Genomic DNA, 16,446 nt, shown 5'->3' with positions numbered 1-16,446 from the left:
GATCTGCCGTATCATACGAAATGCTTGGAAGTCAAAAGAATTTTGATCAATTAAATCCATTCAAAGAAGTTTGTTTGTTTTTTGTTTTTGTTTTTGCTTGTAACTTTTCCTCTTTCTTAAAATATCATTTTAATTATTTTAATTTAATTAAAACGAAATTATTCCAATACTAATAACAACTATTAATAATAACAAATAGCATTTAATTAAAAAAATAATAATCTCTCGAATTTTTTGAAAAATATTTTAAAATTTTGTCTATTATATCATTATTTATTAAACTATTATTTCATCTTTTACATTGTTTGCGCTCAATGTTAAATGTTTTTAATGGAAATTTCAAGAATGTAAAACTGAGTGGTATTTTGATATGATTTTTCACTGTGATTGAATTTGATAAAATGGAACAAAATAAAAATTTATATAAATATTATAAAGATTAGAGGAAAATAAAAAAAAAAAATGAATAATTGCAAAAAGTAGAAGAAAGAATTTTGATTTTAATCGTTTCTCATGTTTTTCTTAATTTTACTTTACCAGTTGTTATTTTTACATGGAAGAGTTAAAAATTAGTGGTACCATTTCAGATTTAGCAATGAAAGGATTTGAAAATTTATTATTTGTCAATTTTTCACATAATTTATGAGTAATTTATGAGTGAAACGAAGATCTGAGCTTCAATTAAAACTTTTCAAGTTAAAATTTTTCAAACCAAAAGTGAAAATACTTAAAGTTATTATATTCCTTCTTTATGTATTCAAATAATTTTTTAAATTTTTTAAATTATTTGAATACATCGTCTTTCTTTCTTGCATTCTTCAAATTTAAAAGATAAATAGTACATAGTAGATAAATAACAATAATCGATATTACATTATGTATAAATATTATTTGAATATCGCATAAAATTGGAAAATAATATTTTCCATTGCTTTTTCTGATCTATTATAACACAAAATAGTAACATCGAATTGAAATTTTGAATTGAATTTACCTCAGAAATTCCGATTGAAAATTTAGTCTCTTTTTTTCCTAATAAAAATTTAATTTGCTTTTTTTTTTTTCTCTTTGAAAAAAAAAAAAAAAAAAGGACGATAATTGCTCAAAGCGCAATTTCATACATTTAATTTTCTAGAAAATAGTCCATTTCGACTTAAAAGGAGCACCGCCAACATTGAAATACTACAAGAAGATATTTCCATTGTTGAAAAAAATGAAAGTTGATGGTATATTAATGGAATATGAAGATATGTTTCCATATTGGAATGAACTTACGGTGTTGAAACGAACAATTGCTTATTCTAAGACTATTTTAAAAGCTATTTTAGAGGTTAATTTTTTTTCAAAAATAATTTTTTATTTTTACTGATCAAATTTCCTATTTTTCTAATTTATTCTAGCAATTTGTTATTTTTTTACAAAATTAATTTTAAACTATTGCTATATTTAAAATAAAACATAAAAGAAAATGCAAATAAATTAATTGATTTGCAATTTTTATTACTTCTTTTGTAATTTTCTACTCAATTTTAAACATTGATTTGAAATTTAGCGCTCTGAATTTTAAATAGAAAAAAGTTTACCTCTCTTAATTTTAATATATACATTACTAGCAACAACAAAAGAAAAAGAAAAGATAGTAATGATGATCATTATTGATATAATTAGATGAACTCATCTCATTGTCAATCTCATTTGAAAAAATTTTCAAAAATGAAATATTGTTGTCAAATGTATCTCTCTCTTTTTTTTTCCCCTTTTCCTCTTTTTTTTTTTGCAATGTTTGGGAAAATAACTATTTCCAATGATTTCACAAAATTGAAAATGCAATAAGAGGCGAAAAAAAAAAAAAAAAAAAGGAAACAATTGGTAATTCCCAAACAAATAATCCAAATGATTGCAAAAATTTTCATAATAATTTCCTATAGATAATATAAACTCTCAAATAGTTTATTTAATCATCGAAATAATTTTTAAATTCTTTAATTGCAGTAAATATGTAGAAACGTTCTCTCAATAATGTCTTAAATTTAAAATCGGGATTAATTATTGCACTGCTAAAGCATTGACAACAATTGTAATTGATAGGACTCATTCCATAATTAATTTAAAGCAAACATTATTAGACTCTGAAAATTTATTTTGCATCAGTTAAGCGTTAATTGTAAACAATTGATAAATTACGAGTAATTCTATCAATCCAATTATTCAAGAATTAAAAGCATAGCTATCAATAAAAGTGACTAATGAACAGGAGTGTTCCGGAAATGATATTTTTTTATGGAATATCATATTACTACTACGTATGATAATTTCTGTAAGATAATCCGGTAATGGCGAACATATATCACTTAAATGTTTCAAAAAAATCAGATTCATGTATTAAAGCTTTATTTAAAGATTAATTAAATTCTGAAAAAAAAAAAAAAAAAAAAAAGGAAGAATAAATTGAAATTTTCATTGTTTTATTATAATCAAATAATTGTCACATAATTGGCAAAATTTTAATCATTTATTTTATTGTTTAATTTTTTAAACTATTATTAAATTTACTCATACTCTCATTGCATATTTACAGTTAGCATCTAATAATAATTTGGAAGTTATTCCACTTGTACAAACTTTTGGTCATATGGAATTTGTTTTGAAACATTCGAAATATTCTATATATCGTGAGGATATATTTAAGCATGATACAATATGTCCATCAGATGAAGGTTCATGGCATTTAATTACTGAAATGCTCACTCAGGTTTGATTAATTGATAGATAATTTGTATAAATTTAACTATTATATTATCAAAATATGATTTAATGATTTATTAACTGTTGGAAATGTGAATTGTTTTTTTTTTTTTAAGATGAAATATAAATTTATTTATATTTATTAAAACTATTATTTTACTTTATGAAATATTTAATAATTATATTAATAAGTATTAAAACTATTACTTTACTTTAATAAATATTATGTGGGTGTTTTTTTTCTAAAAAATGAAATTTTTTTCTCTTTTTTAGATACGTATTATGCATCCAAATGCAAAACGAATACATATAGGTGCTGACGAAGTATATACTATTGGTCAGGATTTTCGATGTATTAATCGACGTATGGAAAGTTTAAGTTTTACGGTGGATCATTTAAAATTGGATCATATTAGCAGGTAATGAATATTTCATCTTTTACTAACTTATACTACAATAATTTTAATCCAAAATTAAATATTTGTAATATAATATATGTAATACTTCATAAATTAATTAATATTAACTTTTAAAATGTAATGATTTAAATTATCTTTTTTCATACTTTTTTTTCTTTTCATTTATATTCCTAAAAATAGCAATAAGAAAAAATATTATAAAAGAATTTTTTTTTTTTTTTTTAAAGGACATTTTACAGAGTGTATTAGAATATTAGATCTTATATCAATAAACGATATCAATTTTTATAAATAGATAACAGCTGATAATCAGATTAATTTTATTAAATTCATTGATAAAATTAATTTTTGACCTTTTTTCTTTTTTTTAATTTGCAAGGGTAGCAAGATATGCTCGAAGTGAGTTAAATTTTGCGGAAGTGCTAGTATGGAATGATATGTTCAGTGATATTGAAATTGATTTATTGAATCAATATGAAATGGGTCAATTGGTTACACCTGTTATTTGGGGTTATGCTGTTAATGTTACTAAATTGAATTATTTCCCGATAAATATGTTTAAAAGATATTCACAGGTTCTGGTTTTTATTATATGGTTAATTAATTTATTAAACAATAAAAATTTTAATTTTAATTTTGTTTATTTCTAAGATATGTATATATACGACTGCATTTTGGTTAAATTTTTTTTTTTTTTTTTGTTTTTGAAAAATTTTTGTTTGAATTAAATTAAATATTAGGTTTTTCCAAAAATGATGTTTGCAAGTGCATTCAAAGGCGCAAATGGACAAAATGAATCATTTTGTTATATTAGACGTTATCTTGCCAATCAACAATCATATGTGGAATTGTATGAGAAAGAAAAGCAGGTATTTATTTATTTATTTATTTACTAATTTTATCAAAAAGCATTAGAAATTTTTGAAAATAAAATTCTAAGATTAAATGAGATAGATGGTGGTGGTGATCTTTTATCTGTTGTAAATTATCTTAGATGAGTTATAAAGATTTGTGAAGTAATAATTCAAAGAAATTTTATATTTTTCCAGGATTTGAATGGTAAAATTTCGGGTATTATTTTAACCGGTTGGCAGCGATATAATCATTACAGTCCATTATGTGAAATTTTACCAGTTTCAATTCCATCGTTGATTGTTGATCTTGTTTATTTGAATAATATTGAATTGAGCGAAGATGAAATTATACAGAAAGCAAAATTAAGTTTCTCTTATTTACATTATGCAAATTTAATTTAATTTAAGATTGTAATAACAATTATAATACCAATATTGTGAAATAAATTAATTCTAATATATTTTTATCGTTTTAGAAATGATCTAAATTAAAAATATTAGTTTACTGCAACTAATACTTAATTTATTACTACTGGAAATAAAAAACTGTTCTCTCTTCAATTTTGAATTTGAAGTATTTTTAGGATATACTTAACTGTCGAAGTATTACTAAGCATAATACGGTGAAAAGCATTGGAACCATATGGGATCCGGAAAAGATGGATAATGATATTTCATTGGAAATGATGTTTGTAAATTGCTCATTTCCAGGGAGTAAAATTTATGATGAGGTCTATTTTGTTTCTTTTTTTTAACTCATCAAACATTAACCATTTTTCATATTCTTATTTATACACCGGAAAATTATCTTATGTATTTATAATAATTAGAGTAGGAAGTATTAATTCAGAAAAACTGAACTACAGCTCAATAAAATTTTGTTGTTCGAAATAGAAAATGTGGAAAAAAAAAAAAAATATTTGAATGACTTTTCTTAACGATGCTAAAAACTCTTAGATATGATTTGAATTTTAATTTATATTAGTATTCTTTTTACAGGTGCTTAACTTTCATTCGTATATTACAGACGAGAAACAGTTAACCGTAGATCTCGAGAAGATACGTGAAAATGTACGTTTAAGAGGATTAAATGAGTGAATGTGATTGATGATTAGATGAAAATTTTTGCGTAAGATTATATGAAAATACATTAAATTAAATGTTATTCTTAACTTTTCTCTCATTTTAATAATCGAATATTATTAATTAGTGGTTTTTTTTTTTTTTTTTTTTTTTTTTTTTTAACGATGCTAAAGAATTTTTAAAACGAATTGGATCATTTCAGATTGCTTTCTTACTTCGTCCATATTTTTATGATGAATCAATCAATGAAATAATAACAGAACAGCTAAGCTAAATAAATATTGTTATGGAATAACAAATATATTATATTCATAATTTATTGGAATTTATTAAAATGAATTGAAAACGAATATTTGCAAATTTGTTTGATCAATTAAGAAGTGAAGCAATCAATAATTATGCATGTTAGTTAATAAGTAATAATTTTTTTCTTTTTTTTTTTTTTTTTTTGCATATTTTTGATAAAAAATTGATTAATATCATTGATATGAAAATAAAATTGATAAGATGAAAAAATTCTGACTAAGCATAAATTAATGAAACATAAATGATCAATCAAGAATGTCAATCTTAATTTATTTGAATTCGTAATTTTGATTGGACAAGCAAAAATTTAATGTATCACAAAAGTTACACATCAATGATAATTGTATAGAATAAATTTTAATTAATCTAAATAAATTGCTTATACAATTATTGATAGAATTTAAATTAGATAAATAGATTTATAAAATTATCACTAATTCTATATGCATACATTTATATTTTATTGAGAAATTATTATCATTATATTAAAATTTCAAGAGCTATGATCAAACTTTTTTCCTTTTTCAAAAATCATCAATTTTCCATTTCAGATTACTCATCAGATGGTATCTACTACAAAAAATAAATAAAAATTTAATTTTGAAAAGCGTTATTTCTTCTACTTTTATCTTATCTACTACTCTCTAAAAAATGCTGCATTCAAATGCAGATCTCTAGCATCAATGCTTATATTAACTTTCCTTGTATCAGTGCAAATAATCCTGCGAAATTTTAAAGCTCACTAAATTTATTTTTAATTTTTTTTTTCAGTTTGTTATTTTTTTTTGTTGCACTACAAATGATTATATCACAGTGTTTAATTGTCTCAAATGCCATATACTTCGATTTAAAATGTTAACAAATATTTTACTAATAGTTTACTTTTATATTTTACCAAATGTACTTTTGAGTAAACAATTGGGTCATACTATTTAATTGATATATTATGCAATTGTAATAATTTGTTTGTTTCTTTCTGTGAAAGCTTTATTTTGTTAATTCATGTTGAAAAGTTTGATTTTTGCACTTCCACTAGATATCGTTTTTTTTTTTTTTTTTTTTTTTTTTTTCAGCTAATTTTAATATTTTTTCTTATATTCTAAATTCTATTCTATGATGATCCGAAAAAAAAAAAGAAAGTAATTAGATAACTTGAAGTTCTTTCTTTTTCTTTTTTTCATTTAAATTTTACTTCTGTTAAAAGCAAATAAATTTTACTTTTTTCTTTTGTTGTTCCTTTTTTTTTGCTGTCATAAAATTTTTGTGTTTTTCTTTTAGCCTTACTTTACTACGAACATGAAATACAATAAATTATTGTTGCAAAAATTGTGCAACTATTTGAGATGTGTAAAATATAAAAATCTCATCATATCAGTTAGTTATTGTTTGCTATTAATATCATTTCAATTTATTTTATTAGATTCCGAAAATTTGAAAAAATTTTTCTTTTTCAAAAATTTATTCTTAATTGTTGCTATAAACTTTCACTTTCCACTTATAGTATATTTAATAAGTTTAATTCAGCATATTTTCCTATCAATGAAATCTATACTTTTCGATTGAGTAATAAATAGCATAGCAAAAAGCATTTGTTTTGTTTGTTTTTTTTTTTTTTTTTTTAAAAAAACTTAAAATATGCAAAGAGAATATACATTAGTAGAAGTCATATATGTATAAAACTGATTACAATAATATTTACAATTTCCTAAGTATATCAAATTGTTCAAATTGAAAAATTCATTAAAAAAAAAAAAATAAAGGAAAGCACAAGAGTTGTTTTAGAAAAAGAAAAGGAAAAAAAAAAGAGGAATAAACAGAGCAGAAAAATTAATAAAACTGAAAATTATTCAAAAAAAGAATGAGCAGAGGAGAAAAATTAATAAAATTAAAAATTATTCAAAAAAGAAGAGAAATATGCAACAGTAATTGCTAATGAACAACATAATAATAGTAATAATAAACATTAAACATGAAGCAAATGAAATTAAAAAATGTATGCAAAAACAATCTTTGAGTACTAAAAATAAAGATTGATAATAAAACTTAGAAATAATTATATTGGGAATCAGGGAAAATAAAAAAGCTAATTTAGAGACAAAATTTATTAGAGAACAATGAAGTGCAAAATGTCTCACTAATACATGTCATCAATTTCCTTTCGTTTTACAGCTCTTTTTTTTTTTTTTTTTCTTATTATTATTGGAGAGAACTAAAAAGATGAAAAAAGAATTCAGCAGATGCTAAAGTTATATTTATGATGATGCTATATTTAAATTAGAAAAATGACATATGAAAAAGTATTAAAGATATAAAAAAAATTTTTTATAAAGACTTAACGACAATTTTTGCTAACATCATCAATTGGCAAATATATTTCTGAGAACAAAAAAAAATGGAACAAAAAATGAAAATTTATGGCAACAAAATATCATTTATATAAATAAAAAAGTTTATTAAAACAAACATTTTTTTTTTGAGTGTCACAAAGGCAGGAAAAGTAAGTGCACACTCTTTCAGAAGGATTTCATTTATTAGAGATTAAATAATTGGACATCAATTTTAAAATGTTTTAAAAAATTAGCATGCTATATCTAAAATAAATCTTATGCAAATTAATAAATCTTAAAATAAACGTTTTTGCATAACATAATTACTTATAGATAATTGATTTCTGTCTTTCACAATGTAATGATAATTAACGAGATATCACTAGAATGAAAGAGATAATTTTGAAATTACTGCTGTTGTACTTGAATATTACTCACAAATCGTTGCAATTCCGCATTTGGATTCATTGTCACATTGCTAACATCCATTTCTTCCGGTGTTGCGGAAATTTCACCTTTTAAAAGACGCAAATTTTCGGATGAATTATTGAGAAGAGTTCGTTGTCGTAATTTTGAAATTTTCACTGTTGCATTATCACCAATTTCATAGGAAATGATAGCACAACCAATAACTTCACCACCATGTAATTTATTCGACAAATACCAAATATTTTTCCGAATTGTTGCCGGACCAATGGTATTACCATGACAATAATATTGACGATGCAAGATATAATCATAATCATGCGGTACCGAATATACTTGACCATATTGTTTTACATAACCTATTACTTTACCTTTTTTCACCATATATTTTCGAGATTTCATATGAGCAGTAAAACGACATGTCCAACTTCCTGAAAATTAACTCATTCAAACGGTAATATACAATAGTTTTAAAGTGAAAGAATAAAATAATTTTTAATAAAAATAATGTAAAAAAAGATCATCTACCTAGATTATCAGCAGTAAGATCTTTCAATGGTACTGTTCGTGTATCAACAAGAAATGAAATTTTGCCACCTTCTTTACCAAGATATATACTGGGTACTTTTTGACAAACACATGTATTACTGAAAAAAAAAAAAAAAAAAATGCATCTTTTAAAAATACTTTCAAAATTTTCTCAATCAATTAAAGTGTTATTTCCATTTTTAAAATCTTTTTCAAATATTTAACTACTTAATAAGTACTATTTATGAATTCTGCAAATGCATGCAATGATAAGATATGCATTCTATGACTTTAGTACTATTTACGAATTCTGCAAATGCATGCAATGATAAGATATGCATTCTATGACTTTAGTACTATTTACGAATTCTGCAAATGCATGCAATGATAAGATATGCATTCTATGACTTTAGTACTATTTATGAATTCTGCAAATGCATGCAATGATAAGATATGCATTCTATGACTTTAGTACTATTTACGAATTCTGCAAATGCATGCAATGATAAGATATGCATTCTATGACTTTAGTACTATTTACGAATTCTGCAAATGCATGCAATGATAAGATATGCATTCTATGACTTTAGTACTATTTATGAATTCTGCAAATGCATGCAATGATAAGATATGCATTCTATGACTTTAGTACTATTTACGAATTCTGCAAATGCATGCAATGATAAGATATGCATTCTATGACTTTAGTACTATTTACGAATTCTGCAAATGCATGCAATGATAAGGTATGCATTCTATGACTTTAGTACTATTTATGAATTCTGCAAATGCATGCAATGATAAGATATGCATTCTATGACTTTAGTACTATTTACGAATTCTGCAAATGCATGCAATGATAAGGTATGCATTCTATGACTTTAGTACTATTTACGAATTCTGCAAATGCATGCAATGATAAGGTATGCATTCTATGACTTTAGTACTATTTACGAATTCTGCAAATGCATGCAATGATAAGGTATGCATTCTATGACTTTAGTACTATTTACGAATTCTGCAAATGCATGCAATGATAAGGTATGCATTCTATGACTTTAGTACTATTTACGAATTCTGCAAATGCATGCAATGATAAGGTATGCATTCTATGACTTTAGTACTATTTACGAATTCTGCAAATGCATGCAATGATAAGGTATGCATTCTATGACTTTAGTACTATTTACGAATTCTGCAAATGCATGCAATGATAAGATATGCATTCTATGACTTTAGTACTATTTACGAATTCTGCAAATGCATGCAATGATAAGGTATGCATTCTATGACTTTAGTACTATTTACGAATTCTGCAAATGCATGCAATGATAAGGTATGCATTCTATGACTTTAGTACTATTTATGAATTCTGCAAATGCATGCAATGATAAGATATGCATTCTATGACTTTAGTACTATTTACGAATTCTGCAAATGCATGCAATGATAAGGTATGCATTCTATGACTTTAGTACTATTTACGAATTCTGCAAATGCATGCAATGATAAGATATGCATTCTATGACTTTAGTACTATTTACGAATTCTGCAAATGCATGCAATGATAAGGTATGCATTCTATGACTTTAGTACTATTTACGAATTCTGCAAATGCATGCAATGATAAGATATGCATTCTATGACTTTAGTACTATTTACGAATTCTGCAAATGCATGCAATGATAAGATATGCATTCTATGACTTTAGTACTATTTACGAATTCTGCAAATGCATGCAATGATAAGATATGCATTCTATGACTTTAGTACTATTTACGAATTCTGCAAATGCATGCAATGATAAGATATGCATTCTATGACTTTAGTACTATTTACGAATTCTGCAAATGCATGCAATGATAAGATATGCATTCTATGACTTTAGTACTATTTACGAATTCTGCAAATGCATGCAATGATAAGATATGCATTCTATGACTTTAGTACTATTTACGAATTCTGCAAATGCATGCAATGATAAGATATGCATTCTATGACTTTAGTACTATTTACGAATTCTGCAAATGCATGCAATGATAAGATATGCATTCTATGACTTTAGTACTATTTACGAATTCTGCAAATGCATGCAATGATAAGATATGCATTCTATGACTTTAGTACTATTTATGAATTCTGCAAATGCATGCAATGATAAGATATGCATTCTATGACTTTAGTACTATTTACGAATTCTGCAAATGCATGCAATGATAAGATATGCATTCTATGACTTTAGTACTATTTACGAATTCTGCAAATGCATGCAATGATAAGGTATGCATTCTATGACTTTAGTACTATTTATGAATTCTGCAAATGCATGCAATGATAAGATATGCATTCTATGACTTTAGTACTATTTACGAATTCTGCAAATGCATGCAATGATAAGGTATGCATTCTATGACTTTAGTACTATTTACGAATTCTGCAAATGCATGCAATGATAAGATATGCATTCTATGACTTTAGTACTATTTACGAATTCTGCAAATGCATGCAATGATAAGGTATGCATTCTATGACTTTAGTACTATTTACGAATTCTGCAAATGCATGCAATGATAAGGTATGCATTCTATGACTTTAGTACTATTTACGAATTCTGCAAATGCATGCAATGATAAGATATGCATTCTATGACTTTAGTACTATTTACGAATTCTGCAAATGCATGCAATGATAAGGTATGCATTCTATGACTTTAGTACTATTTACGAATTCTGCAAATGCATGCAATGATAAGGTATGCATTCTATGACTTTCGTCAGATATTCTTTTTTTTTAAAGTAATATGATAAAACTGATACCTTCCGGGTTCCAACATTGACATAATTGGTACTGCAGAAGCGGTATTATAATAGACATAATTGTATGCAGCACAATCGCTTGTCGATTCACGTGCACGCGGTTCACTGGGTTGCCTGAAAATAAATTTGTTTTAAAAAAGTTTCAAAATAATTACCAAAGAAAAAAAAAAAAAAAAAAAAATTAAAATAAGCATTGAAGATTGCTAGAAATGAAATGCTTACTCAACAAAATCTTCCGGACTTTTAGTAGCAATGCCATCTTCAATATACATTTTACCTTTATTTGGATCATAAGTACTGCCAGCATTTTCCTAAAAAGAAATTTTGGGTATCTAAGTTTGGGTATCACTTAGGTAAGTTTCTATACATTGAATGCTAACTTTTAGAGGAATATTTGTCTACTTTATTTTAGATTTATTTCAAAATTATTTAACTCATTCTAACATTTATTTAAACTTTTTAAAATGTGTATTCCATGTAGCAAAAATGAAAACCTTTAGAAATTGCTGCAATTGTGCATTTTGTGCAGCAACTGCAGCAGCTGTAGCAGCATCTGCACATGCAGTACCACCCATACTTACTGCTACATTACTTGTTGCTGCATAAACTTCCGCTAAAATTGCGCTCTCAGATGGATATGCAACAACTGTCGCCGGTGTTGCAATTGAAGTTCCAACTGCAGAAGCTGCATGCAACTGTAAAGCATTCGCATTACCGCCATTTGCAGTGGCGGTAGTGGTGCTACGAAGACGATTCAATTCATCATAAATTGGTGCCATTACTTCGGTCATGACACTTCGTATCTCGGTGACAACCTCACGAACTATCTCCTTGACCACTGGCACAATTTGCGCGCGAACTTCAGTTGCTATTGCTACCTTTAATTCATCACTTAATTCAATTTTCCCATCTGCGCCATTTGCAATCATATGACCTGAAAAATAATTGAACTAAAAATTTGTTTCTCTCTCTCTCTTTTTTTTTCTCTCTCTCTCTCTCTCTCTTATTGATGAAATAGAGGAAATGAAATGACGAAAAGAAAATTATTCTGTCGCATAAGTTTACTTATTGTCGTACTCGATGTCATCTTAATCCATAATAAATATTTATGAATGATTGATTAATCCAATAAGACAATGATGAATATCGATTAATCATCGAAATCATTTCATAAAATTTCATCAAAATGTATTTCAGTGAATGAAAGTACTGAAATAAATAACTAAGCATGGAATGACGACGATACCACTAGCTAAACTGCAATTACTCGACGACAAATCTTTTTTTGGAATTTAATTTGAATGCGTCCGGTCGGTCATTTATCTCAGATTCAGAATGACAGGAAAACGTATGCATTTCGTCCCTGTTTATTAGAAATTTTGAATTTTCGAAAGTTGTTTAATGCTAAATTTTCTTTTAAATTGTAACTTTGCTAGTGGCATCAGTAAATGAAAGTACGTAAATTCACGCACCTTTCGGTGTCATCATAGTGACTGCGTGAATTGAAGAATACAAAGCCAATTCTTATGATCTTTTGAATTCCACAAATAAAATTCACGTAACCAACACCTAAATTGAACAAAATCAAAATTCAATGACAAGAACTCAATGATTTGGCGTGAGGTGACAATATTTTAAGTGCTCTCCGACTCAGAATGTCACCCTAACTTCATTTCCAGATCCTAAAACATTATATAATTCTCGTAAATTATATGCACACACACCACACACACCACACACACCACACACACCACACACACACACACATACATATTATACCCACAGATATATATATATACACACATATATATATACACTCATATACACAGACACACCCATATGCACAGACACACCTATGTGTTATGTGTGCACACACAAACAGACACACACACACACACATACATGCACATCATCTTTCCTTGACAGACAGACAGCAGAAAATCCACATGGCCAACATGAACAGACAGACAGACACACAGACCCCAGGGACAGACAGACACACACCACTCCAAATGAGCAAGTCACTAATATGACACACAACGGTACACACACACGCGCGCGTACACACCGTAGACAGACACATACATATGACACATGTACACACACACACACACACATACCCTGAAACCAAACTTGCAAAGATGTACATAATGATCGGCTTATAAGAATTGGCATATACATGCAGACAGACAGACACACACACATATATACACAGACAAATATTACGTACACACAGACATATATAGTAGGACACACACACATACACGTACGCCGTACGCACTCACACATACACACATGAAAGCAGACACACAAACACACACACATGCAAACATACATATACACGCACACACACACACACACACACGTTACATCGATAGATTGCACAGACCCAGACAGACGACCACATTCACACCTGGGGATAAATGCACAGACAGGCACATGTGCACACACACACACACACACACAATTCATACCTATAAAATATGATCGATTCAGGGATGTTTTCAGGGATTTTTCCTGGATCAAATTGAAAATGAGAAGAAAATTTTGAATGAATAATATAGCATCACTGAATTAATGTCAACTTGATTGTGACAATTGGTAGAAGAGAATTGTAAAGTCAGTTATAAAATTTATTATGTTTCATTTTAAATAAGACTAACACTCTATCAATTGTGAATTTGATATATGAGAAGGAATAAAAATCAAATTAAATTTCTTTTTAGACTTATAAATTTTAGTCATTTAATAATGACATAATTCATCAGCAATACAATTAGTTAATCGATCGATCGATCGATCAATTAAATAGATCAAAAGCATGGGCAAATAATTACCCTAGAAACTGTCCGTTGTGTCAAGATTGATCACACACTTATTTCCCGGGTAAATAATTTCGGGATAAAATGCAATGAAATCGCTCGTTAAACTACATCAATCAGCTCGCTCGTTTGAAATACCACTTAGCTACATTTCCCTTTCAGTTTAAATTTTTGAAATACTATAAAAGTTAATAGATCATCATTCACGATCACGTAATATGTCAACGTTCGTTGCTTGTGTCACGTGACGTACAGGGAAGTTTACTTTAAGGATGATGAATGACGATAAGGTTTTGCAACTATTGAGGATATTAAATTTGATTAGTTAATTTTATATTTTAAGTAACTCATAAGAATTCCTTTGGTTAGAATGAAAAAATAAAGTAATTAATGATAAGTGATAAATTCATTTGATTTCTATTTATTCATTTAATTTCCTATCTGAAAAAAAAAAAAAAAAATGAATAAATGATGAATGAAATGAAGTAAAAGTGATGATAAAAGTTGAAAGATAAATAATCTGCAGTGTTCACATTAAAGTAAACTTAAACAATTTTATCCATTTCACGTTGATATTTATTTATTTATTGTTTGCAGCAAATATTGATTGATGATAAAATGCGCTGAAATAATTGATAAGACTATGAGAATAGATCAAATCAGATAAGCTTCACTTTATCAGTACTAAATTTACTTTATCAATAATTTGTAATGCTTACATCTAGTAAAGTTAGATAATTTGAAATGATGATTGCAAAGAGAGATTTCATGTTTTAGAAGCAATTGACAACTTTTTTCTCTCAAAATTATCTCTGAACGGCATCTGTTTTAACGTAACTTTAACGTGAAAATCATTTAAAATGATTCATTGATAGAAGAGCATAATTTTTTGATGTGATTTATCAAAATGATACAAAATGTTACTTTTTAACTAAAATTATTGTTTTTTAAATAATTATCAGTTTTTATTTTGTCACTATCGATGTTAGAGCGTTCTTTTTTGTTTTGTAAAAGTTTGAAAATGATACATCAATCATCACTGGCATTAAATTAACTTTATCAGTAGTAGTGATGTTTACTGAGTTGACTTCCCTTTCACGTTGACATTTATTATGCGTTTTCCAAATGCATAGATAGAATGTTTATTTTTATTTTACCACAAGAAGCAATTCATTAAATGGAAATAGCAGATGTTATAACAGTGTAAAATTTGTATATTAAATACAATTTCTCATAATTTATTAATTTATGAGATTAAAGAGAACTTTATCATAATTTCAAAATAGTTGCAACAAAAATACATCCATTCAGGTTAATCCAGTTGTTCAAATTTTGAAAGAATCCAATAAGTGCATATTTGTCATTTTAGTATATCAAATGCATTATTCCCTTAAACAATTGAAAACAGCAAATGATAAAACCATTGATATTATCATTGACTATATTACAGGACAAATATTTTGCTCGTTAGCCACTATAAAACATTTATAAAACAGAAAAATCAGAAAACTAATTTAAACTTTTCGAAAAAAAAAGGATAAACTTCAGTGCTCAGGTTAATCCACGATCACATTTGAATTTTAAACCGATGAAATTTCATTTCTAAAGAAAAAAAAAAAAGCTATTAAATCATTATCACAGATGCATATAGAACCTGATTGATTTGAGCATCAAAATTTTTCAGAAGCTTTTATCGTAACATTGAAACTATCATAAATATTCAATTCTTATAAAATTTTATATTGATTTCACTTCATTCCAAAAATGCTAAAATAAATGTTTTTACATGATATAGTACATTAGCTTCGTAAATTTACCATAACATATGGCAATAATTTCTACATTTATAAAAAATAATTTTTATGAATTTTGAGTATATCGATACCAGTATATTCAATTAATGCAATATAGCAGTATATTCAATTAATGCAATATGCAATATAGCACTTGATAATTTGGTAAAATCAACGAAGTAGAAAAAGATAAGGTTGCCTAATTTTTAATCGTTTCATTTTTAATAAGCGCTTAATGTCATTTACTTATATTGTAATGTTTTAAAAACTTACATCATTTTACAACGTCGCCTGCCAAAATCCTTATTCCTTCTTGTCATTTTGACA

At 26.5% G+C, this 16,446-nt stretch overlaps 3 protein-coding genes across 3 annotated transcripts; 2 read left to right on the top strand and 1 right to left on the bottom strand.

Moving 5' to 3' along the window:
- Nucleotides 1–20: 20 nt before the first annotated feature.
- On the top strand, nt 21–4,420 carry Bma-hex-4 (Uncharacterized protein; the record flags this gene model as incomplete). Its single annotated transcript, XM_043079610.1, has 7 exons — nt 21–68; nt 1,136–1,330; nt 2,579–2,752; nt 3,019–3,164; nt 3,544–3,739; nt 3,905–4,033; nt 4,214–4,420. The coding sequence occupies 7 exons, from the start codon at nt 21–23 to the stop codon at nt 4,418–4,420; spliced, it is 1,095 nt and encodes a 364-aa protein (XP_042935544.1).
- Nucleotides 4,421–5,017: 597 nt separating this feature from the next.
- Bm13585 (Uncharacterized protein) lies at nt 5,018–5,375 on the top strand (the record flags this gene model as incomplete). Its single annotated transcript, XM_043079609.1, has 2 exons — nt 5,018–5,089; nt 5,304–5,375. Coding segments are annotated over 2 exons (144 nt in total), but the record flags the coding sequence as incomplete, so codon positions are not given.
- A 2,767-nt stretch (nt 5,376–8,142) lies between these two features.
- Bm8671 (Uncharacterized protein) lies at nt 8,143–12,989 on the bottom strand (the record flags this gene model as incomplete). The annotated part of the gene is made up of 6 exons (XM_043079608.1): nt 8,143–8,591; nt 8,689–8,807; nt 11,505–11,618; nt 11,727–11,815; nt 11,999–12,438; nt 12,977–12,989. 6 exons carry the CDS (start codon nt 12,987–12,989, stop codon nt 8,143–8,145), a joined length of 1,224 nt encoding a protein of 407 aa, XP_042935542.1.
- Nucleotides 12,990–16,446: the final 3,457 nt, after the last annotated feature.

This window comes from Brugia malayi, assembly GCF_000002995.4.
Source record: "Brugia malayi strain FR3 genome assembly, contig: Bm_v4_Chr3_scaffold_001, whole genome shotgun sequence".
In the NCBI taxonomy this organism is placed as follows: Eukaryota; Metazoa; Nematoda; class Chromadorea; order Rhabditida; family Onchocercidae; genus Brugia; species Brugia malayi.
This window is presented reverse-complemented; position numbering and strand designations above follow the sequence as displayed.